General features: G+C 33.3%; 1 protein-coding gene across 1 annotated transcript in view; it reads right to left on the minus strand.

Moving 5' to 3' along the window:
* Window positions 1-4,088: 4,088 nt before the first annotated feature.
* The window catches only part of HCRTR2 (hypocretin receptor 2), a gene marked incomplete at its 3' end in the record, with an annotated part of 100,772 nt that continues 80,354 nt past the window's right edge, over window positions 4,089-24,506 (minus strand). The window contains exons 5-8 of the mRNA XM_079147645.1: window positions 10,595-10,815; window positions 7,870-7,991; window positions 6,281-6,506; window positions 4,089-4,143 (exon numbers count right to left, since the gene is read on the minus strand). Coding sequence (XP_079003771.1) covers window positions 4,089-4,143; window positions 6,281-6,506; window positions 7,870-7,991; window positions 10,595-10,815 — 624 coding nt within the window. The remainder of the gene's footprint in view (window positions 4,144-6,280; window positions 6,507-7,869; window positions 7,992-10,594; window positions 10,816-24,506) is intronic.

The raw sequence follows: 24,506 nt of genomic DNA on the forward strand, positions 1-24,506 counted from the left end.
TGACATGATTCATGTCTCGGTAGACTCCCTTCCGGGAGGTTAGGAATCTGTACACAGGGGAAACTGGCAGTTCTGAGGCCCACCTAACTCCCCAAGGACTTTGTGGCTTGCTTGGACCTTTTAATTTCAGTGCTGTAGAAGAGTGATCTCTGTGTTGTATTAAACTGACATGATCTTCATTAGGAGAAAAAAAGTAACAATTTGTCTGAAGTATACAGTGTCTACAAATTAGTGCAGTACCACTCATGGTCTTGCTTTTCTCTGGGTAGGGAAGGAATTCCAGAATAGACCTTGTTATCAAGGACCTTTGATTCAGAGGTATTATTGACATGTACTTTTAGAGTAGTTAGACTATTCACGGATTTTTCCTTTTCATTTGTTCTAAATTCTATAACCATATGAAAGTTAGTAAAATTAAACTTAACAAAAATCAATACAAAGAAAAAAATCTTGTGGGATAATCTTTTTAGAACAGCAGAGATATGGAACCTGGATATTTGTAAAACAGTGAGGAGAACTAGTTACCAGATTAAAAGAACAGAGAGTGAACTAGATAAAACAGAGAAATTGCCAAAATGCTGAGATATGAAATAAACATACATTGTGAGATATTTGCAGACCAATGAACTGTGTTGAACCATGCACACACACACACACACACACACACATAAAGATTTACAGTTGCAAAAAGTTTACAGTTTTTGAATGTGTGTGTTGGTAATGCTCTAATATGAGTGTTTTTTCCCATTCCATAATGGATGTTGTGCATGATCTGGACACAGTTTAATAGACAAAAGTTCTCCATTTAAGTCTTTTAAATTTGTGCCCTGTAAAAGGGAACATCATGTCTTTTCTGAAGATATCCTCGGCGTCACATTAGTAGTAAATGGAGCTTCGGGTTATTATGCACTATCAGGAGTTTCCCAGTTCCACAAGCACTTCGGTTATTTCACACTTCCCTGGTAATTAATATATTGCCTTAAACATTTTAAAATGCATTATGAATTTATCATGTAATAAATAACATTTTAAAAATAAGTATTATCTGTTACTACATAGGGGCTGGATCTATAAAAAGTAATGTAATTGATGTTTTGATTCTGAAGGTGTTGCAGGCACCTCACACACATATACCCACTGACCTACCATGGCTTTGGATCTAAAACTGGAATCCTTTCCAGTGTGAGGCAGCAAGCTTAGCTGGGACTTGGAAAAGACACTGGATACATCTAAAAGTCCATGATGAACATTATTCTGAGAATCACTGATATTCTGGGAAGGAAATAAATGACTTGACAAAACGTAAAATTGATAACTTTTCTGTTGTAAAACATAGTTGTTTTTCTTTTTTTACTTTTTCCTTGAGTTCTGCTTCATTTGTTCTCAAATTTACTGCTTGCCAATTGTTGTTAAGAAATAGTGAAAGCCTAAGGTCATTGAATGGTGTTGGACTGAAGAAAGGTCCAGGAACTCCGTAGGGCACGAAAAATTGCTAAGAAAGATCTGTCAGTGCTGAGCTTGGGGATCAGCCCTACAGGCAATGAGTGAGAAAGCAGTGAAAGGAGGGTGGGACCAAAGAGGTGCTCACTTCTCCTTCATGGCCATTGCCTGAATCAAGGCCAATTTGCTCCGATCTCTCCTCAGGGCTGGTTCAAGGGAGAGGTGGTTAATACCCGCTGAGTGATCATCCATTGCTCAGAGCAAAACATTCTCACCACTGAAATAGCTTGACTTCACTATGAAAAAGTTCACCTACTCCTGGGGAATAGCCCTAAACTCCAATCATATCTCCCTAGGAGTCAAGTATTTATCTTGCCTGACTACTTTACCTTTGAGAAAGGTTAAAATTAAAAGTGTTGAATAAGAAAGGACCTTTAAAATTAAAATCCTTGGCACTTGACTCTGAAATTTAACAGAATCATTTAAAACTGAAAATAATTTTTTTTCAAAATTCATCATTGAGTTTAAAACAGTCTTACATATAATGGCTTAGAACAATTAATTATGTAAATTGAATACATTTACATAATATGATAATAAATTGAAAATCATGAGGTTGTTTCCTCTAAGACAAAAGCATATTGAACCTCCAACTCAGAATGAAGGCTACAAAATTTAATGCTTTATGTATATAACTTCATATAACTTTTAAGAAATATTTCTGTGTTAATCTTAACCTTTATTATAATACTGCTCTTAGAAACAATATTAAAGATCTTTTATATCATGATTATCCCTGGTTATATAAACTTATTGGGAAAAATATTTTGGTCATTAAGTACTGCACCAGAGGATTTAATTTGATCCTTAACTGCAAAGATTTGACACTAATTATGAGCAAATATCCAATTTATCTAATCAACAACAACAACATTTTCATACACTAGAGAGGGCAGTGTGATGTGATTATAGAATTCTCAATATGATTTTTTTACTTAAAAACCACATCATGAGTACCCTTCACAGCAGCAGATGTGTAATCACCTTGGATTTGATAAGACATTTCTTCATGAAGACAGTACAATCAGGCATAAATAACTCTTAAAAGTATAAGATAATTGTTGAGCAATTGACATGATGTTACACACATGGGACACCATAACTACAGGAACACATTTCATGGAAAACTAAAAAGACATTCTAACTTCAAAGGTTATAAGAAAAAACCTTAAAGAATAAGGATACGTGGCAAACTGGGGGCATCTTTTGCCCCCTATCAATAGCAGTAGTTATCTAGAAGACAAATACTTTTGAATCTTGAGAGTAAGTGTATTTCATGCCTTTGTACTTCATTTTCTGTGGTAAATAAAGTAATAAAATTGACAAATTAACAGTATGTCCCCTGTTTATATATTGGCTCTAAAAATCTATTATTTTGCTTCATGCAATTTGAGAACCATTAGAACATAACCTAATGGAATTATTATGTTTTTGTTTGAGTTTTGACTTGTGACTTGGAGGAAGTAGAAAAGTCATTAGTTGTGAAACTAACTTTCATTTAAAAGCTTTCTAAATTGTAATAACTAGCCAGATATTTTTGAAAAGCAGTTGATTATTATTATGATTTACATAAATATCAAGTGCAAAACATGATATTATTACACTAGTATCAAAATACTAATAACCCTCCTTGCAATTTGGATCAAACAAGTTTGGGGATTTGCCATTTTGAAGTTTCAGATTTAAGCATATTCAGAGTACATTTTATGAGGATTATCTTAATCTTCATTACAACAATGTACACTGGAAGTGAAACTCAATATCATTGTGTCTAACGCTTTGCAATTAACTTATCAATAATTTGTGACAGGTATTTAATATCCAGGAAACTCCATGTTTTGTGAAATTTAGAAGTAATTTTTCTTAAAAACTGGGTATAATCTTTTGCCTTGAATGACTGAATCAAATATCAAGGTTTTCATGGTTTGGTAGAAATTCAGAAATAATGAAGTTCAAACATAATCCATATTAGGTAAAATTATTATCCCTATTGAAAACAAAATTTCAGTGACACAGGTTACCACATTAAGTTTTGGAAATGTAGCAGAAAAAAGAGAGATACATATTCAGTGTATAGCATAAAATGGTCCCAACACAATCTTCATAAGAAATCTTCTCATTTGTGTCATTAGCACATAATGAGGTAAGTAGTTGACCCTTTATTCCATCACATTGGTAAGGTTTAGGAACACCTGTTTCTTTACCATTTGTCCTCTTAAGGTATCCATACAAGTCCAGCTGTCTTAGGAAATTCCAGGGTCCACATGTTGAGAGATACACACATGGTCTATTATTCCTTTCCCAGAGTTTAAGTACTGGCTTTATTTTATGATTTTCCTTCTAGACAATGGTAATTCTAAAAAATCACCTGCTTTCACAAAACTTAAACCTTAATAAGTAAAACAGGGGATTTGAAAGTTTTAGTTAAGAACACAAGTCATCCAGATCACTATAATGCATAAAAGTGCCTGGACACCAGTCTTCTTTCACGTTGCACTTATAACACAGTGGCACTTGTTTTATAAACCATTATCTCTTTGAGTGAGATGACACTGGTGAGGTTCAGCATTGACACTCAGCCTCTTCTTTCAGACCTCCAACCAGGTTGACAGTAGTGACGAAGATGGTCCCTGTTGTAGATACCTGTGCAGTAAGAGACTTTATTTCACATGGGCTAATAAATTGATGCCAAATGGTATCATTTATAGCAGTGGTTCTCAAATCTTAAGGTGCTTGAAAGTCACCTGTCGGTCTTGTTAACACACAGATTCCTGGGTACCACCCCCAAGGTTTCTGGTTCAGTAATTTTGGGTTTTGCATGTTTAGTAAGTTCCTAGGAGGTGCTGATGCTGATGGCTCAGGAACCACACTTTTGAGAATGACTGATTTAGAGCGAAGAAATTCTGATTTCTGATCAGTCATACAAATGCCACCTCTCAGAATTTGTGTTTGTCTCTCTGTCTGACTATCCATCTTTCTTCCTCTCTCATTTTTTAAAAAAATCTCCTTTAAATGGTAAGAACTAGGTAATAGAGTTTAAAATATTCACTCTTATTCTGAGCTTTACTTTGCTATTAAGGCATATTACCAAAGTTATTTGAGATTATTCTCAAACCAAAGTGCTAACTTTTATTACAATCTGAAAATTGCAACTCTCCTTTCATGCAGCATACGTAAGATAAAAAATTCTCACACGTACAAAATACCTGCTTTCACTGTTAATGGGGGGAGGGGTATTTAGCAATGTAACTTCTGTAAATCTGTATAAAAGGGTAGTTTTTGCTTTGAGTAGGAAAAGGCACAAGGTAACAGAATTCTAAATTCAAAAGATTATAAAACAAATCTGGATGCACTGCTTTTCTTTGAAAATGATGAGTAGGGCAAAAAAGAAAAAGAGAGAGAGAGAGAGAAGATAATAAAATACTAATTATCTTCTAAGAAAATATTCTGTCCAAATCTTTCTCAAATATCTTGTTTCAATACAATCAGAAGATCTGCTATGAGATGAAGAACATCATTTCATGAACCCTTCTTCCACTTTTAATGTAATTTCAAGGTGAATATTTGAATCAGAAGATTTTTGAAAAAGAACAAATTTAAAATGAGTATTGCAGGTCTATTATCTATGCTCTACTCCTTTAGTTTGTGTGTGAATTGACAGGAAGGCTCTCTGTTCTCCTAACTACCAGGTTCAGTGGTAAGCACTGACATAGTGTAATTAAATGTATGGCCCATTTTCTGATGAGGACCTCCTCCTTGGTTGTGCCAAACATTGGATAGCATCCCCGTGAGTGATATGTCTGTCCTTTGTACTCTTCAGCATGTCTCCCTGCCTAGACTACAGCTCTGTTGAAGGCACCCACCTCTTCCATATTCCCTGTCACCTAGATTTTAGCTTATGATGAATGTTAAATGAATGTTAAAGTTTTACCTAAGAGATGGAAATTATTATGTATTAGGAGTTACTACAATTTTAAAATATTAATCTATGGTTTTATTGGTCATATGTTGGGGAAGAAATATTTTCAATGGTAAGGTTATAAACCTGAGGAAATTGTATCAATGAGTAGTAAACTAGTAGAAAATAAAATTTAATGGTATTTATTTTATGTGGTTTTGAAAGATATTTTTAAAATTTTAATATAATACTCTATATATTCTTTTAGATGTCACATTGAAGTATTTTGAGTTTTTTTAAAATGAGTTTAACAGTATTTTATGTGATTTTGATAGTTTTAAAGTTTTCTAATGTAATATTCTAGTTTATATATATTCTTTCAGATGACACATTGTATTGATAGTATTTTGTGAGTTTTCAAAAAAATACTTAAAAATATGAAGTCAATTAACATTTGTCAGTTGTTAGTTGAGAGTTAATAATTGCTACTTCTTTAACCAAAAGAAAATCACTGGATAATATTTGGTGATTTATAACAGCCAATCTGAATGTGTGAGATTAAAATAACAAGGGATTATAAAAAGAATTAGAAATGTTAAAACATTTAATTGACTCAAGTTCTAATACATGAAGCTAAAAGTCAAATAACCTGAAATACGTTCAGTAATGTTAAACTGCTAACACGTTCAAGTCAAAAGTTGAGAAATTATTTTAAACTCACTTTTTTTTTATTTCCAAAGAGCAATAAGTTGTTTTTTAAAAAAATGAATCAATGAATAATTTTAGCTTCAGATCATTATGGTAATAAAATTTCTGTTTACAGATATTTTAAAAAAGAATAGTTTGACTCAGGTATCCTCGTCATATGAATAAATATTCTACCAGTTTTGCAGCGGTCCTGCCCCGTTGGCTGCTGGGAGTGTGCTTATACTGGTGAGCACAACTTGCTCTGAGAGTTTTGAAACATTATCAAAGTTGCTGATCTGTGTGGTCAGGGACTTCCGGCTCTCTGTGCTTGTCCGTCCCCTGGTGAGCCGATCCTCCTGGCGATTGTGAACTCCAAGGCAACAGCAAGAAAATGCAGCTTTAAATTCCTCCCGAAATTTTCCTGGCAAATCAGGGAGAATGAAAGAGAAAGGAATTATGCATAAACGTTTCAACAAATAATGCATAAGGTACAACCGAGTGACTCCCCTGAGCCAAACTACCAAACGACGTGCAATGTTCTGCAAAGATGGAGAAAATGGGAAACTTACTATTGCAAGTTTGGTAGACTCTTGTAACAATGAGACTTTTCATATGTGACGCTCACAATTCGTTTCATTCTTTTTACTCCTACCTCATGTATTTGTGAATTTAATTGTATTGAATGATAAAATTATAATAAAAACGATCACCTATAGAGGCATAACCAGATACCTGATAATTTCAAAACTAATGAATGCCATGTCATGTGTTGCCCAAACTATACAGAAATAACCTCTGCAATTATATTCTAAAGAAAATACTACTAACACACAAAAATTCAACAAAATATCCAGAAAATTTTACTAAAACAGTAAGTTTCATAATTTACATTAGACAGAACAAAGTACAAAAGGGGGAAAAATCTTTAGAAGTAGTATCTCCGTATCTAAATTACTGATGGGTAAATGGAAAGTTATGAATGAAACAATCCCTTTTATTAGAGTGAATGATAGTGCTGGGAACCATCATTTCTTCTCTCTGAGCCTGAGTTACTCTGCTAGGTTACCAAGTCGTTACATGAGAAGATGAATGCTAAGGTATCAGGACACCCAAAGTTTTCAGCAATTATTGGCTGTCTTCCCTAACTCAATCTTAAACCCATACCAGGACATTGACATGGCAATAAAATGAATTATTATTCTTCCATGTAAAAAATATCCTATATTTAGACAACAGGGTAGAGAAGAAGACAATGTAACCAATGAAAACACAATTCTAAAAGGTAGGTAAAATAGAAAACGATAGTTATTTAAAATAATTTTTATAATTACATTGATTCTATAGACATAGAGTGAATAATTTATAGATGCGTGTATGTGTGTATTGTTTACCTTATGTGTTATTTATGAAGAATAGTTTTGTGGTCAGTGAGACCAGACATTTCAGCAAAGGAACAATAGGGAAGGTAAAACATACAAAAGTATTTTGTATGGTTGTAAATCAGAAGTTTAAAGTATGACACACAAGATTCTGTGTTATTCATTTTGTAAAAAATTTCACTGCCTTCCCATTTCAACATTTCTTCAAGTTTTACCAAAAAAAAAAAAAAAAAAATCACTCAGATAATTTTATCTGAAACTGAAGCAAATTAGGTCAGAGAAAAATTTGTCTAAAGTAGCAACAAAGCTCTTCATATACTTCAAGATTGTTCCAAACCTTTTGGTTACCAGTCCCTCACCCTCTATCAGAATTATGGTTTATAGAAGAAATAGTTGAAAACTCACCACTGAGAAAATTATAAATAATGGGGTTTGCAGCACTATTGGCATATACAAGCCAGTGTGAGAATGTAAACCAAGCATATACAGTCTCTCTGTCTTCAGAGTGGGCAAACATTCCAAATACTCTGTAGGAAAAGAAAAACAGAAAATCCAGAGTGGTTCTGGCAGGCACATTTTAAATAATCAATTCCAAGTTGAACAGGGCCCTTGGTAGAGGTCTAACTCCTAGTCCTCAGAGCAGGTATTGACCACAGATAGTTTTATGACAGCAGAATCCTTTAGAACAGCGTCAGTACCTGAACAGAGACACCATGGCACAATCAGTAAATGATAAACTGAGTAGAATCAGAGAAAGGGGTCTCTCCTTCCTGCAAATAGCAAATGCAATACATTTTATGGATAAAAATACAGAAGTTAAATATATTTCCCCTTTATTTTATTTTGTTTCTAAATAAGTTGAACAATGTTGTGTTGATATTCACTGTAGTATGATTTAAAAAGCATTCCTTTTAAGTACTACTTTTTATTTGCATTTGTGCCTTGATCAAAGTATTGTATTTCTTCAACTCTGATAATCCAACCCTTGCTGAAATTTGGCTTCTGGGACCTCCTTTTACTCAGAGCAAAAACTATTTTATGGTAGGCAAGATTCTGATAATTTCTTAAGATTCATGAATTTTTATATTTTTTTATGTATTCTAAAACCCTGAAAAATATTTCATTATCATCTCATAAGGGGATATTTTAATATTTGTTCCATTTTTAGAACTATCTCCTCCAACAATTCTATTCACTTGCCTACAACTTTCAGCTACTGTAAATATACAGGTCAAAGATTATGATGTATTTACTGCTGGAGGCACCATTATTAATTTGTGACTTGTGTCCTATCCATGTTTTCTTTTCCATGAGAAGGTGTATGATAGAAATGTGTTTCTAGAACAAAGTGATGCTCTACATTGTATTGGAGTTTTATAAAAACACAATAAAGGGTAAAATAATATGAACGAAAGGAATTCATAACGTATTACAACCCTCTACCTCAAAATCTTTGCAGGATTAGACAAATCAAACTGCTTTAAAGAAGTTGGTTTCGACTTATCAGGCAAAAAGTTAAGTTTCAAGGAAAATAAGCTAGGACTTTTTTGTATGTGAGAGAGAAAGAAAAAAACATTTAATATTCAGGGCAAGCCCAAAGCTAAGTATTTTAAGAAAATGTATGTGGTGAAGAGAAGAACGATTTTCAAGATTCTTTTTAAAACATTTTAACTTTGTGGAAAAGAAAACGCTCGAAAGCTTGAAAATATTTTAAATTGAACTTGGACTTTTTCCTTAGAAAGCTATTTGTTTTCCTTGGATAGGATGATATTTAACTCAGAAGTATAAGATAAATATTACTGACAAGTAAGTATTTGGAAATAATGAAAGGAAAAGGTACAAGTGCTGAGATATAGGAAATTCAAATGAACAACCAAGAGAGCAGTAAATCCACTTTTTGTTGAATTTTGACTGGGTAATAGAGGAGAGGGAGAAAGAGAGAGAGAAACCAATCCATTATTACAGCACATTTGCTTATAACATTCTTAAGAGCAGAACACAACATCTAGCAAAAGTTCAGAATAAATTTGTATGGGATTTCTCTGAGCAAGAAAAATAAGAGGGGGTGGATATGAAAAGATATGGAAGTCAAAACAATTTTCATAAGCTAGCATATGACTCAAGGAAAAGCCACCAAAAGTCTTATACATTTAAGGTTGTGACGGCTGTAAATAATATTATTGAACAAAAGTTTATTTTCCATTTTTTCTCTATTGAAAAAACCATTAGGCAATCAAAAACAAGGGCCAAAGAGAATGAGAAATCTTTGCAGCTGGTTCTACCACCTTCAGTCTGGCTCCAGCCAAAGCTGCTGCTCTCCAGAGTCCCCAGCTGTGAGGAATATGATATTGACCCTGAAGCAGGAAAAAGAGCAGCAATTCAAGGTTAAGTTTGAAGTCTATTATAAACAGAATTAGTATAGCCTTGGGACCTGTCTATTTGCAATAGTTTTGCTAATTCCCAATAAAGTTGACTGGTCATGAAGTTCATAGTAGACCACTGCCTCTGCATTCACTTTTCATGTCATTGGTCCATTATTTCAACTTAATAGTTGTGTTTGCAGTATAACAAATTCTATACTTTTCCCCATTGAAAAATATGTGCTAATTTTTTTATTAATATTCAACTTGAGCAATCGATTTAAATGGATTTTCTCTTCGGAGGTTAAACATGCAGCATATAATATCTGCTTTTACTTTTGTTGTTTAGTGCCTCAAACAAAAGCTTATCTTTTTATACTTGTGAGAGAATTTCATCATGATCATCTATGTCTTTGAGAATAAGGTTTTGCAAAAAACATTTGTTCTCTAAGCTGTAAATGAGTTTTTTGGTTTTTTTTGGCATTAGAACTTTTTCTACATCTAAGGTTTAGCAATTAGCTTGAGGAGGTTAGAGGAAGATCTGTTTTATGTCTGCCATTCAACTGAGAGTCTGCATGAACAAGAGCACATGTCAAAGAACTCTCAAAGGATATTCGCCTTACCTGCTGGTAACAACAACATAATTAAGTCATCTGGCCTGACAAGGTATCTAGGCAGGCAGGTGAGATTTTGGTTTTTGCAAAAAGAAAAAAAAAAAAAAATCTTAATTAAAATGTCAACTTCATTTTCAAATAGTAGATGTCCTTTACCTCTTTAGTACATTAAGGATGCTAATTGGAAGATAGCAAATTGCAAACACCAAAAGCACCACCATCAACATCCTCGCAGTTTTCCTTCTGGCGCGGATCTGCTTGATTTCAGCGGCCACAGCGCTAATCCTGGACTTGGTCTGCTGCCCTGGCCCTCTGGGCTGAGAAACCGGCTGCAGAGGCTTCCATTTTCTCTGAACTACGGATGATGTTCCAGGAATCTGAAAGGAAAGGGAATCCTTTATTGCTACTTGGTTTAGGAAAGTTCCACTATGGAGAAGTCATTAGAAGACACAGGAAAGTGTCCCAGACGTTGGCTGTCTGGGAAGTTTGAGCGCCTATTTCTCCAGAGAATTTGCTAGGTTGAGTATGTTCTTGGCATTCATTTAATCGAATGCCAAATAGGTGTTTGGGTGGGAAAAAAAATTAAAAATAATTTTGTCGAAGTGTACTAAGAACAGCAAATGGAAAACATATCTTTTTGTAAGAGGAAAAATAAAAACTGGGGGTAAGAATGCTAAGGAAAGGGCAACCATATCATCCCACCAGGATTTCTAGATTCAGATGCCTTGCCTAAATTTAAAGAGGAGAAAAACCTAGCAGGTAAAGGAAAAAGTAACCTGAATGGGTTTTTCATGCATCAATACTGCCATCTGCTGCCAGAAAGAGAGAGAGGACTTAATTACCTATTGCTTTTGTTAGATTTTTGTACTTCTCAGGTTTGGACAAAGCAAATCTTTGGGAAAAATGGAAAACAAATTATTCTCTGTTGTTTACTATTTTTAGTTATGGAATTGTTTGAAACCAATTTTTTGGTTCAGCCTTTTAAAATGCACACAAAAAACACTGAGAATCCTTTGTGGTCTTATATTAACATTTGAAACAGCTAGAATTTGAAACAACAGTGACACAACTTGTACTTTTCCATTTCTTTTCAAAGTTATTTGATAATACCAGGGAGTTCTGCCAAGTACAATATTTTCTTAATTATAAGCTCATGAAGATTGATAGGGTTTAGTGAGCAAAACAATAAAATTCAGCATGCATAATTTTTTTTAAAGAGGAAATTGTGCCAACAAGCACACCATACGGCTGTCTTAGTTCTATTAAGATTATTCAGCTGTTGCTTTTATCTCTGTGCTGCACGCCAGGACAGACCAATGTGTCCCTGTGGTCTCTTAGAATGAATGTTAGATGGATTCTGTTGCTTTTTACACCAGAAGATCAAAGTCTGTTAGATAATCTTTAATTGGAGCTCAGAATTTTACTTTGATGTCCACACAGCAGAAATAATACGATGCTCCCTTTGACCATCTTCTCTCTTGAAGAAGAGGCAAATGATGCTAATGAAAATATGAATTTAAATAGAAAACATCTAATAAATGATTTTCTCCTAACCGTGTATGTTCTGTTCTGTAGACTACTCATTTTGCTTTGTGGTGGAACAGCTCAGTCTTTTCTTCCATTGGTTAAAGGAAGATAGCAGTTGAGAATCCTTCCTCTTTTGTGACTCTAAGAATTAACTTTTTAAGCAATTGAAGTGAAGCAGCAATGAAAGTTGGAAAGTTCCAGAACTGTAGCATGAAAGCCCCCAAAATGCCTGCTAAATGGTCTTGAACTATTTTCTAAATGATCTCAGAGAGAGCATTTAAACTTCTGTGATTCTATTATTGAGTGTTCCCCTGAAGGAGAGAACCAACAATCTGCATCTGATGATTTTAGCAACTATCAGAAACAGTTCCCATAAAGAGAAACTACCACTGGGGGCACAGTTATGGTCCCAGCAGTCATTAAAGAAAAGGGTTAGTGATGCCCCTTTCAGATCATAACCTAAATAAAGGACAGAAAAAAATGTTCAATCCTGCAACTCATTTTGAGAACATATACCTTTCTCCATTGATAAGCTGAACAAAGAAATTGAGTATCTAGAGAAACTTGGCATAAAATTAATTAGGAGTTACTGACATTAACTGAGCTTCAGGAACTATGAATAATTGTGGGTAATTCTTAATGCATCCCTAAACCGGATTTTAAATCTCATTTTATAGGTTTTGATTAACCAGATACTGAGAAGGATTATATCCAAGTCCCTATCTTGAATGTGTGAAAGGAGAATTTGCAGTCAAGTCTATCAAACTTCAAAACTCATATTTTTCTATTGTGATGCAAGTTTTCCATCTGTAAACTTGTGCAATGCGATATGGGAATTGGTAAAGTTTTTAATACATGATTAGTTACATGAAAGCAGTAATAATAATACAAAAGTCCTGAAAAGTTCCATCCTGAGAGGCTGCCCTTGTGGGAAGTTCTTTCCCTGTCATGGTGGTGAGGGCTTCATAGTCTTTGGCTGTGGATAGCACATGGACAAACACAACACTTTTGTAGCACTATCATAAACATCACAAATCATCTTTTATGTGAAAATATGTCCTGAAAGAGGAATTCACCATTATGAATTCAAACTATCATGTAAATGATGGACCTTGGATGCTATACCATCATAAGAAGTATTTGTGACCAGAATGAAGTTATAAGAAAAGGGAAAACATGCTACAGACATTAAAAAGGGAATAAGAACTCTTATGAACAACAAGTAAGTTTGCCATGAAACGGGCAGGTTCCTTTTTAAAAGACACAGATTACCAAACTGGACATTGTACAGTACTTCACAAACCTTGCTACAAAAAATGTGCAAGTCCAAATAGGTTCATTGATGAATTCTTTGCAACGAGAAAAAAATAACACATATATTGTTTGATTTTTTACAAAATTCATAGACAAGATAATACTTTGCAGTAAATTTTGTGAGATTGCAGTTACCTTGATAGCCAAAGAAATGATAATAGAGGAAAACTACTAATCAAATATCCTTCCTGAATAGAGACAAAATTCTCCTTAAAAACATTATCAAATCAAAGTCAGCAATGTGTAAATAGGATGATTCCATTTGCTCACCTGGAATGTTTCCATCAGTACAGTTTTGACTTTATATTCAAATATCAGTTAATTAAATTTGTCATATTAATGGCAGAGAAAAGATAAATTCAATAGATAAAAGCACTTGAAAAATTCAACATGGGAATTTGAAAAATTCTTGTTCATGATTTAAAAAACTCTCAGTAACAAATGAAAGGAAACTTTCTCAATCTTATAAAGGATATCTATGAAAAGTCTTTGGCTATCACCCTACTAAATTGAGAAAGATTTATATTTTTATAAAACAGGGACTGGATATGAAGTTTTCTTGTACCATTTCTACTCAACATTGTACAAGAGTTTGGACCAATATAAGAAAACAAGAACAATAAATAAAAGGCAAACACATTGATTCGATTGAGAAGAAATCATTGCTTTCAAAGAAAATCCTAAGTAATGGCCAAAACCACACCAGAACTAATAAATGAATTTAGCAAGACGCAGGACACAAAATCAATACAAAAATCAACCGTTATGTATTTATACTAGTAATAAAAAATGGAAAATTTAATTACCAAATACAAGTTTCAATAGCAAAAGAATGTTTTTACATTTATACATAAAATGTAGAAAAAAAATGTATACTGAAAATATTAAATTTGGTTAGAAGGCCTAATTAAATGAAGACATTTATGTACTAGAAGATTTAGTATTGTTAATATGCAATTTTTCAAAATTGATCCATGTACTTAATGCAAAAATCCCTTTTGAAAATCACGACACTCTTTTATGATTTTTTAGCAATTGAAACACAGATTTTAAGTTTTCTTATAAAAATGCAAAGGACTTAATATGCTTATTTGTCTCATATTATAGAATACAAATAGGAAAAACTATTATTATGTACCCACAGTTTAGGTAAAGGTATTGAAAGCTCCGGAGTCATACTCACTTCACAAAATTATGCATGCTATGTATAATAAATAAAGTTTAATTTTGTGACTGTGCATATAGGTCACTTGACTAACATGCACAGGGCTCTGGGTTGATCCCTACCACCACCAAAAAATACTGTTAAATAAAGTTTAGTTTTGCATAAATAGTAACATTTATGTAACATTAGCCAAATAGTAATTCCTTTTTAGTTTTTTTTTTAAATTTCAAGTAATATTTTAAATTAAATGTTTAAAAAATTTAAATTTTAATTGTGAAGTATATCAATAAAAGACATTTTTAGATTAAAAAATGCAAAGGACCTTTAATAGTCAAAACATTTTTTTTAAAAAAGAACAAAATTGGAAAACTGATATCATCTGATTCCAAAGCTTATAATAAAAGCACAGTGTGTGCTTATGTGTATGTATTAAGTGTGTGTATCCAGAGGAATAGTTTGATCTACACGTTTTCAATTACCTCATTAAGAAAGTGCCTGGGAAAAGAGACATCTTAAAAAGTGCACAAACGAAATACAGTATCATTCAATGGCCAGAAAAGAGAGGATAACCTCTCAAAGGAAAGAGACACAGAAAGAATATAGGAGAGCAGGGTGGGGACTATATGGACAGTAAAATCATGAACATAATTGCTTAATTTTGTAAAAGGAACCAGCAAGAAAATTTTAGAAAATTATTCTGTAGGAATCATTGGTGACTTTAGTGAAAGCTGTTTCACTACAGTGACAGAACTTGAAACTGCAACAAAGGGCCTGAGAAACCAGCGTTGTTGGGAGTTAGAAAAGGAAGACAAGTGGAAAAAAGCAAAGAGTTAAATTTGTAGCTGGAAGGGTCTGAGAATTTGGATGATGCTTTCTCTTCGCATGTAACAAATACCTGCCTTAGGAGGCGGTGTCTCAAGCCACATTTGTCCTTACCCTACTCCCTGATTCATTACCCATTTCATCAGCATAGAGTGCAGCAGACACTTGAGAGGTGCTGGCTGTCTTCCATGAAACAGTAACCACGTAGTTCTCTGTTTGGCAGGGAAAATGGGACTTTTTCTCCTTCCTCACACTCGACAACATTTGAGAATGATTGTGTTCCAATACCCTAGTGACTTTTTCCCATTAAACTCTATTACTTTTTTGTAACTTTTTTTTTAAAAACCTTGCCACTATTGCATTAGCATCAAGATCCATGTGCTAAGTTACAAGGATGGTAATCATTTTTGTTATCCCTTCTCTGTTAACTTTATTCTCTCAGTAATTACCCACTTTTTCAGAGCCTACATCCTTATGGACTACAACTGCTATAACTGATCCTCTCAGCTAACCCCAAACCTGTTTCTGGTCCCCTGATCATCTCTAGATCCATTGGTTCTACATGATCCATCATTCAGGGTACTAGCTCTTCCTTGTAAGAAATGCACTTCCTTTCTCCTTTCTGGCAACTGATGTTTACTTTCTCTTCTTCTGCACTTCCAGGGATAGTCTTTACTCACAAACGAACCTTGAGTAGTTCTCAATTGGACTCTTTCATTACATCTACATGTAAAATTGTATTTAACCCTTTTAATTTCCTTACATTTTTAGCAGAACTTTCTAAAAGAACTTCTCTCCATCTTTTTAATTTTTTATTTAAAAAATCATTTCCCCCTTTCTTTTTATAAAAAGGTTGATGAGATATAATTAATATACGATAAACTGACCCTTTTAAGGAGTGAAGTAGTTTTGCGTATACTTACAGAGTTGTACAACTACTACACTATCACTACCTAATTGCAGAACATTTTCCTCATCCTGAAACACAGCTCTGAACTCATCAGTAATCGTTCCCCATTGTCCCTTCCTGCCAATGTTTGGCAAGCACAAATCGTTTTGTCTCTATAAATTTACCAACTCTCAATACTTCATATGAATGGAAAGAACCATATGGCAGGTGGCCTTTGTGCCTGGTTTCTTCCATTTAGCATCATGTTTCAATAATCACTTATGCTGTAGTATGCATCAGAACTTCATTTCTTTTCATAACTTAAATAATACTCCATTGTGAGTATAGATGAAAATTAGTTTATCCACTCGTTCATTGATGGACATTTGGATTTTTCCCACTTTTTTCTGCAATGATTTCACTGCTGTGAAAATTGTTGTCTAAGTATTTGTGTAGACGTATTTTCAGTTCTCTTGGTTGTGTACGTAGGATTGAATTGGTGGGTCATATAGTAGTTCTTTAAAATTTTGAGGTATTATCAAAATGTTTTTCCAAGTAACTACCTATTTTGCATTCCCAACTGCAATGCACAAAGGGTCTAATCTCTCCACATTTTCACAATCAAAATTATCCTTTAAAAAATTTTTTGGCTATCCCCAATGATTATGACAACATAGCTATTGGGCTTGGCTTGCATTTCTCTAAGACTAATCAAGTTGAACAATTTTTCATTTGTTTATTGTTCATTTGTATATCTTCTATTAAAATTCTTGAGTATATGAAAATTGTATTTAAATTTAAAAAAAATTGTAGTTGTAGATGGACATCATGCCTTTATTTTATTTGTTTATTTTTTTAAGCAGTGCTAAGGATTGAACCCATACGTGCTAGGCAAGCACTCTGTCACTGAGCTTCAGCCCCAGACTCAGTATTTAAATTTTCTTATTCATTCATTAGAATTCTATATGTATGCTAGATACCAATCTCTAAACAGATATATAATTTGCAGATATTTTCTGACATTCTATGGATTTACTTTTTGCTTTCTAATGATATACTTTGAAGAACAGAAGTTTTAATTTTGATGTCTAATTTATTTGTCATTTTTTGACTGTAGTTTTGGTGTCATATTTAAGAACTCATCTCCTGAACCACTGTATGATGATTTACTCCTTTGTTTTCTTCTAAAAGTATTTTAGTGTTAGCTCTTATATTTCAGCCTATGATTCTACTTGAGCTAAATTTTGTATATGGTGTGAGGAGGTTCCAACTCCATTCCTTTGTGCATGGTTATACAGTTGTCCTAGCACCACTTGCTGACAAGACTGATTCCCCTTGGTAAGTTATGTTGTAACTCTTGCTGTCATGGTTTGGATGTGAGGTGTCCCCCAAAAACTCCTGTGTGAGACAGTGCAAGAAAGTTCAAAAGAGAAATGATTGGGTTGTGAGAATCTTAATCCAATCATCAATTTAATCCCCTGATAGGTATTAACTGAATGGTAACCAAAGTGGTACGGTATGGCTAGAGGAGGTGGGAATTGGAGCATGGCTTGGGTTATATATTTGTATCTGGCAAGTGGATTCTCTCTCTGCTTCCTGATCACCATGATGTAAGCTGCTTTCCTCCACCATCCTCTCCCACCATGATGTCCAACTTCACCTTGAGCCCTGAGGAATGGAGCCTGCCTTCTATGGACTAAGACCTCTGAAACCGTGAGCCTTCAAGTAGACTTTTCCTCCTCTGTAATTGTGCTGGTCAGATAATTTAGTCACTGCAGAAAAAAAGCTGACTAAAACACTTGCCAAAAATAAATCGACCATAAATACTCAGGTTTACTTGTAAATGATGAATTCTGTTCTATTGATCTATATGCCTGTCTATGTGTAAGTACTATACTGTCTTGATTACTATAGTGCTATGTTAGGATTTGACATTGGAAAGTGAATTTTTCAGCTTGTTTTTCTTAGGATCATTTTGGCTATTTTCTGTTCCTTGTATTTACATATTAATTTCAGTATTAGCTTGTCCATTTTGTAAATTTAAGAAAGACATCTAGAAATTTATAGGGATTATATTGACTCCATGGGCCAATTTGGTGATAATTTCTATCTTAACCAATATTCAGTCTTTTTGCTCTTTATCATATCCACAACTTTCTTTTAACCTAGTTGTTTGAGAACTTTGATCATGAAAGTTATATTTTGTCAAATGTTTTTACTGCATCTATTGAAATGATTATGTGAGTCTTTCACTTTATTCTATTAATCTAATGTATTATGTTGATTGATTTTTATATATTGGACCCACCTTATATTTTTAAATCACACTTGGTCATCATGTGTAACCCTTTTAATATATTATTGTATTTGGTTTGATAGTATTTTCCTGAGTACTTTCACATCTATGTTAATAATTAATTAATTAGGCTATAGTTTTCTTTGGTGGCAGGGTATGAGTTCCCTCAGCCTTAAGGGATGAGTTTCCTTGTCTTCTACTTTCTGAAAGTTTGTAAAGCATTCATATTAACATTTTAAATGTTTGGCAGAACTCAGTGGAGAAGCCTCCTGGGAATTCCTCTGTAGGAAGTTTCTTGATTAGTAATTTAGTATAAGTCTATTCAGATTTTGTAATTCTCATTGAGTCAGTTTTACATTTGATGCCTTTCTATGAAATTTTCTGTTTCATCTAGGTTTTCTAATTTACTTCATAAAATTGTCTATAATATTCCCTTTTCCTATTTTGATTTCTATAATATCAGTAGAGAGGATCCCTCTTTCACCTTTGATTTTAGGAATTTGAGTTGTCTTTCACTTCTTGACTAATTTAGGTAAAAGGTGGTTATTCTCTCTGATCTTCTAAAAGTATCAACTTTCAGTTTTATTGTTTTTTTCCATTGTATTTTATGCTTCATTTATTTTCATTCTAATTTTTACTGTTTTCTTTAAACTATTTTTTTTTCTTTTTTTTTTCTCTTTCTAGTTTCTTAAGGTGAAATGTTAGGTTATTACTTTGGTGTCTGTCTTCTTTTATAACATAGATGCTTATAGATATAAATTTTTCTCTCAGTACATATTTTATTAAACTCCATATACATATTTGATATATTGTGTTTTAATTTTCATTGATTTCAAAATAACTTCTGGCTTTCCTTTTCATGTCTTAACTAGTGGTTATTTCAAAGTATAACATTTACTGTTGTTATATATGTAACCTTTCCAGATTTTTATTTTTTGGTAGAGCTTGGGATTGAACCCAGGATCTTTCACATGCTAAGCAAGTGCTCTAACCATTGAGCATTATCTTTAGCTCCCAAATTTCTTTTAATGGTTAATTTATAATATAATTCTATTGTGGTAGTACTTGTACTTTTTATTATTTTAGTCTGTTAACATGTACTGAGGCTTGTTTTATGAAGCCCTATCATACGATTTGCTTGAAGCATGTACTATATGCATCTGGGAAAAATGTGTACTGTATTTTATAGATATTTGTTAAGTCTAGCAATTGATAGTCTTGTTCTGATCTTCCAGTTCCAATCTGGTCTTCGGCCTTATTTTTCTATTCATTAGAGTAAGTGGAATAGTGGAATTTTTAACTATAATTGTTGAATTATCTATTTATTCCACCCAAACTATTAGTTTTTGCTTGGTCTATTTGGGTTTCAGTTGTTTGATTCATTTGTGTGGATAATTTTTATATCTTCTTGATGAACTTGTTCATTTATTATCATGAATTGTTTCTCTTTATCCATTGTAATATTTTATAACTTATTTTGGTTAATATTAGTATGATCACTTCAGTTCTCTTTTGCATGGAACATGGTTTTTCCACTATTTTACTTTTAACCTACTCTTACTTTTGAACATGAGATGTATTTGTTCTTGATGCAGAAAGTTGTTTGTTCGTTGGTTGGTTGATTTTATCTACTCTAATATTCTATACCTTTTGATTAGAATATTTTACCCATTTATACTTAATGCAATTATTGAGAAGATGAAATTTATTTTTTTAACCTCTCATTGGCAAACTTATTGGAGTATCTTATGGCTGGCATAATTAGATAATTTTGCTTTCAAAGTAGAGATTAGCAAGATGATTAACTTATTTACTTTCTAAAGAAGGATTTTCTTAATTCTTTTTATTTGTTCTAATTAGTTATACATTAGAGTGTATTTTGACATATACATATGGAGTATAACTTCTCATTCTTGTGGTTGTACTTGATGTAGAATTACATTGGTCATGTAATCATATAAGCACATAGGAAAATAAAAGTCAGATTCATTCTATTATCTTTCCTATTCCCATTCCACTGCCCCTTCCCTTCTTTTCACTTTGTCTAATGCAAGGTACTTCTATTCTTCCTACCCTACCTGATTATTGTGAGTTAGCATTGCATATCAGAAACAATATTTGGCCTTTGTTTTTTGGGACTTACTTACTTCACTTAGCATGATATTCCACAGTTCCATCTATTTGCCTGCAAGTGCAATAATTTCATTTTTCTTTATGACTGAGTAGTATTCCATTGTGTATATATACCACAATTTCTTTATTTATTCATCTGTTCCATAGTTCAGCTATTGTGAATTGAGCTGCTATAAACATTGATGTGGCTGCATCACTCTAGTATGCTGATTTTAAGTCCTTTGGGTATAAACCTAGGAGTGGGATAACTGGGTCAAATGGTGATTCCATCACAAGTTTTCTAAGGAATTTCCATACTGCTTTCCAGAGTGGTTGCACCAATTTGTAGTCCCACCAGCAATGAGTGTACCTTTTCCCCACATTCTTGCCAACATTTATTGTTACTTCTATTCTTGATAATTGCCATTATGACTGGAGTGATATAAAATCTCATTGTAGTTTTGGTTTGCATTTCTCTAATTGCTAGAGATGTTGAACATTTTTTCATATATTTGTTGACCAATCGTATTTCTTCTTCTGTGGAGTGCCTGTTCAGTTCCTTTGTGCGTTTGTTAATTGGGTTATTTGGGGTTTTTTTGGTGTTGACTTTTTCATGTTCTTTGTATATCCTGGAGATTACTGCTCTATCTGAGGTGCAGATGACAGATGTTTTCTCCCATCCCATAGGTTCTCTCTTCACATTCTCAATTGTTTCCTTTTCTGTGAAGAAGTTTTTAGTTTGACTCCATCCTGTTGATGGAATCCTGATTCTTGATTTTACTTCTTGCACTTTAGGAGTCTTGTTAAGGAAGTCTGTTCCTAAACAGACATGATGTACATTTGGGTCTATTTTTTCGAGAAGCTGCAATTTGTATTTACCATTTTGCTACTTGTTTTCTTTTTTGAGGGTTTTATTTATTTTATATATTTTTAATTTTTATTTGTTCTTTTTAGTTATTCATGACAGTAGAGTCAGTTTTGACATATTTATACAAACATAGAGTATGATTTATTCTAATTAGGATCCCAGTGTTGTGGCTGTACATGATATTGAGATTCACAGTGGTGTACTAATAAATGTACATAGGAAGGTTATATCAGATTAATTCTACTCTCTTTCCTATTTCTATCCTTGTTTGCTATATATATCATATCTGTTGTGCTCCTCTATTCCTCCATTAATGCTTTATTTTTTTGTTAAATACATATTTTCTAGTATGCCACTTTAATTGTCCTTTTGTTTATTTCACTAGATTTTTTCAGTTTGCAATCAACAACTTAATCTAAACAAGCAATATGAATGAATTCCAATTTAATTTCAATAATATATACAAAAATCTTTGCTCCAATATAGCTACATTCCTGCTCTTCCTTCCTTTCAATTACATCTTTATACATCATTAATTGAATCTTTATTATTTTATGCACCTGCCTTTAATTTAGATATAAGAAATAATTACAAATAAAAGTACATGTACACAATATTTTATATTTACCTATGTCTTCACCATTACTGGTGCTCTTTATTTCTTTGTGTGGACTTCAGTTACTGCCTTCATGATTCTGCCCTGCAATTGTGATTTATGATTTTCTCACCACTAGACTTATTTGTTATCACTTAGCATTACTGTGTTAATTTTAAATTGTCCAAGAAGAATATTAAAAAATAGGAAGAAACAGAAGAGATTAAGACAGAACTGGGAACTAGATGTTCTTTCAAAGTCTTTTGAAAGTTGAAATATAATCTCAGAACCAAATATACATTATAGTTTATCCCCAATGCCTCTTGCAGTACCAGAAACAGTGTGTGCTTAATAAATATTTATGAGATGATTTAACAGAAGTTCACACAATCGTTAAGATTTAAGTGTTGTTGAACTCTCTGAAGGATCAGAACTGGAAAGAATGCTGACACAATGCACACAGGGCCAAGCAAGCCAAGGTTAAGAAGTTCTTAAAAAGAAGATTTCTAGAGAACAGTCTGTTTAGTTGTCTAAGTCATATTGTGGGGAAAAAAATGTAAGTAATTGATTTCAACAAAGCAATAGCTAATTCTTTTAATGAAACTTAAAGTTCTTGAGAAAGTTGAACAAGGGCACACAGTTCACTTACTAATAATCTTATGCTTACTAATTCAAAAGTATATAACAGATTCCCTGCATCTCCGTAATTTAAAACAAATAGGACAGGCCTTCATTTGATGGCTCACTTGATGTAGCCTATGGCACACATAATGCCTTACAACTCTGTTTATAGACACTAGCAGTTGGAAATTGAGAGTTGCTCAAGCAGAATTCTACGTAATTACCCATTTGGGGTTAATTTACTTTATTGTGGCTGCTAAAGTGAGCTCAGCTGAATTTGCCATTTTCCATTCCAATCTGTTTTGTAAATGTTTTTACTTTCACAGCCCAGGCATTTTACTGCAATCTTCTGAATCACGTGGTTCACACTAACCAGGACAATTCATCAACACGAATGTGGATTATTTCTATACCTATAATACAATCTTGAACTTATTTTAGAGTTTGAGCAATTGAGAACTACAAACTTAATTAAGTTATGAAGACATAAATTGGGATTTGGTAGTCATCCGTCTATTTAAAAATGGTGCTTGAATACTTTCTATGTGAGGTAACACATAAGGGATGGGTATACAATGCTAGCAAGGCAGATCCATGTACCACCCTTAAGGTGTTTTAAAGGAATGTTAATTTACAAATAAATAAACAAATATGAGTTTGTATTATGCATTATGCACACTGATCAGCAAAATGTCGCATGGTATGTTCTTAACACTGAACATTTTCAGAATCTCAATCTAAATAAAAATGTCTTCATCCCTCTGTGCTCACTGAATATTATTTTCTTCCTCAGTGATTTTTTTCAAATTATAGGTTTTCTTAAAACTTCTCTCCGAGTAACTGGGCAATGAATTCTTCTACTTCCTCCTCCATGTAAACTCTCAGTGTTTTCTCATATTCTTTTTCTCATTTTTTAACTAAAGCATTTACTGAACAAGGATTATGTGTTCAGCATGTGTTAATTGTAGTGATACGAACATAAAGGCTAGAGTATATTATCTTAATTTAATACAGTAGAGGAGATAGATAATAAATGACTCATTAAAAAGCAATTTACAAGTGCTATGAAAGAGGTCCTTTAAAAAAGCAGTCATATTCAACAATTCAACACATACTTGTTATTTTGGAAATAGAAGAATTTCTGAAAGCCAAATAACAGCATATACTATTAAGGTATTTTATTTAATGAGCAGTCTCTATGCTTTAGGTCCTTAATTAGTCTAATGCATGTAACCAATATGTGAGGTGGATACTATACAAACCCACTTAGAAGATGAAAGTGAGGCACAAAAATTTAAATCATTGACAAAATTGTGTAACTACTAAGTGACATTGTGAGAGTTTAAGTTCATGCTGTCTGATCCTTGGGTCTGTAATTTTTATTTTTCTATATTGTATTATTCCAGATTATCCATCCCTAGCTTGCAAGAAGATCCCCATAGCACTGTGACCTACTGTATCTTTTTGTCAGGAATGCTTCCATTCATGATCAAGCTTAAAAAGACAACATGTTTAGCTATTGAAAGGTAAGGAGGCATAACATATGCCAGCTCACAGCAGAAATTTCAAGCGACATTCCACATCTTCCAGCTTTCTGCTGGAAGCCGCAGCTGATCCCCAGCACTGACATGTAACATGAGTGATACAGAATTGTTGTTGCAAACCACATAGACCTTTTTTTATAGCACAATAACTGGTGAAAACTGGCCAACACAATTATAGGCACCAGGAAGTGGGATGCTACAGTCACAAAACACCATGAAATATGTGACCTTCACTTCATGGGCCCGTGGAAAATGCTGAGGAAACTCACTGGGATCAAGAAAATCACCACTCATGTTTTACAATGGTTCACATTT

This window comes from Sciurus vulgaris, assembly GCF_902686455.1.
Source record: "Sciurus vulgaris genome assembly, chromosome: 7".
NCBI lineage: Eukaryota > Metazoa > Chordata > Mammalia > Rodentia > Sciuridae > Sciurus > Sciurus vulgaris.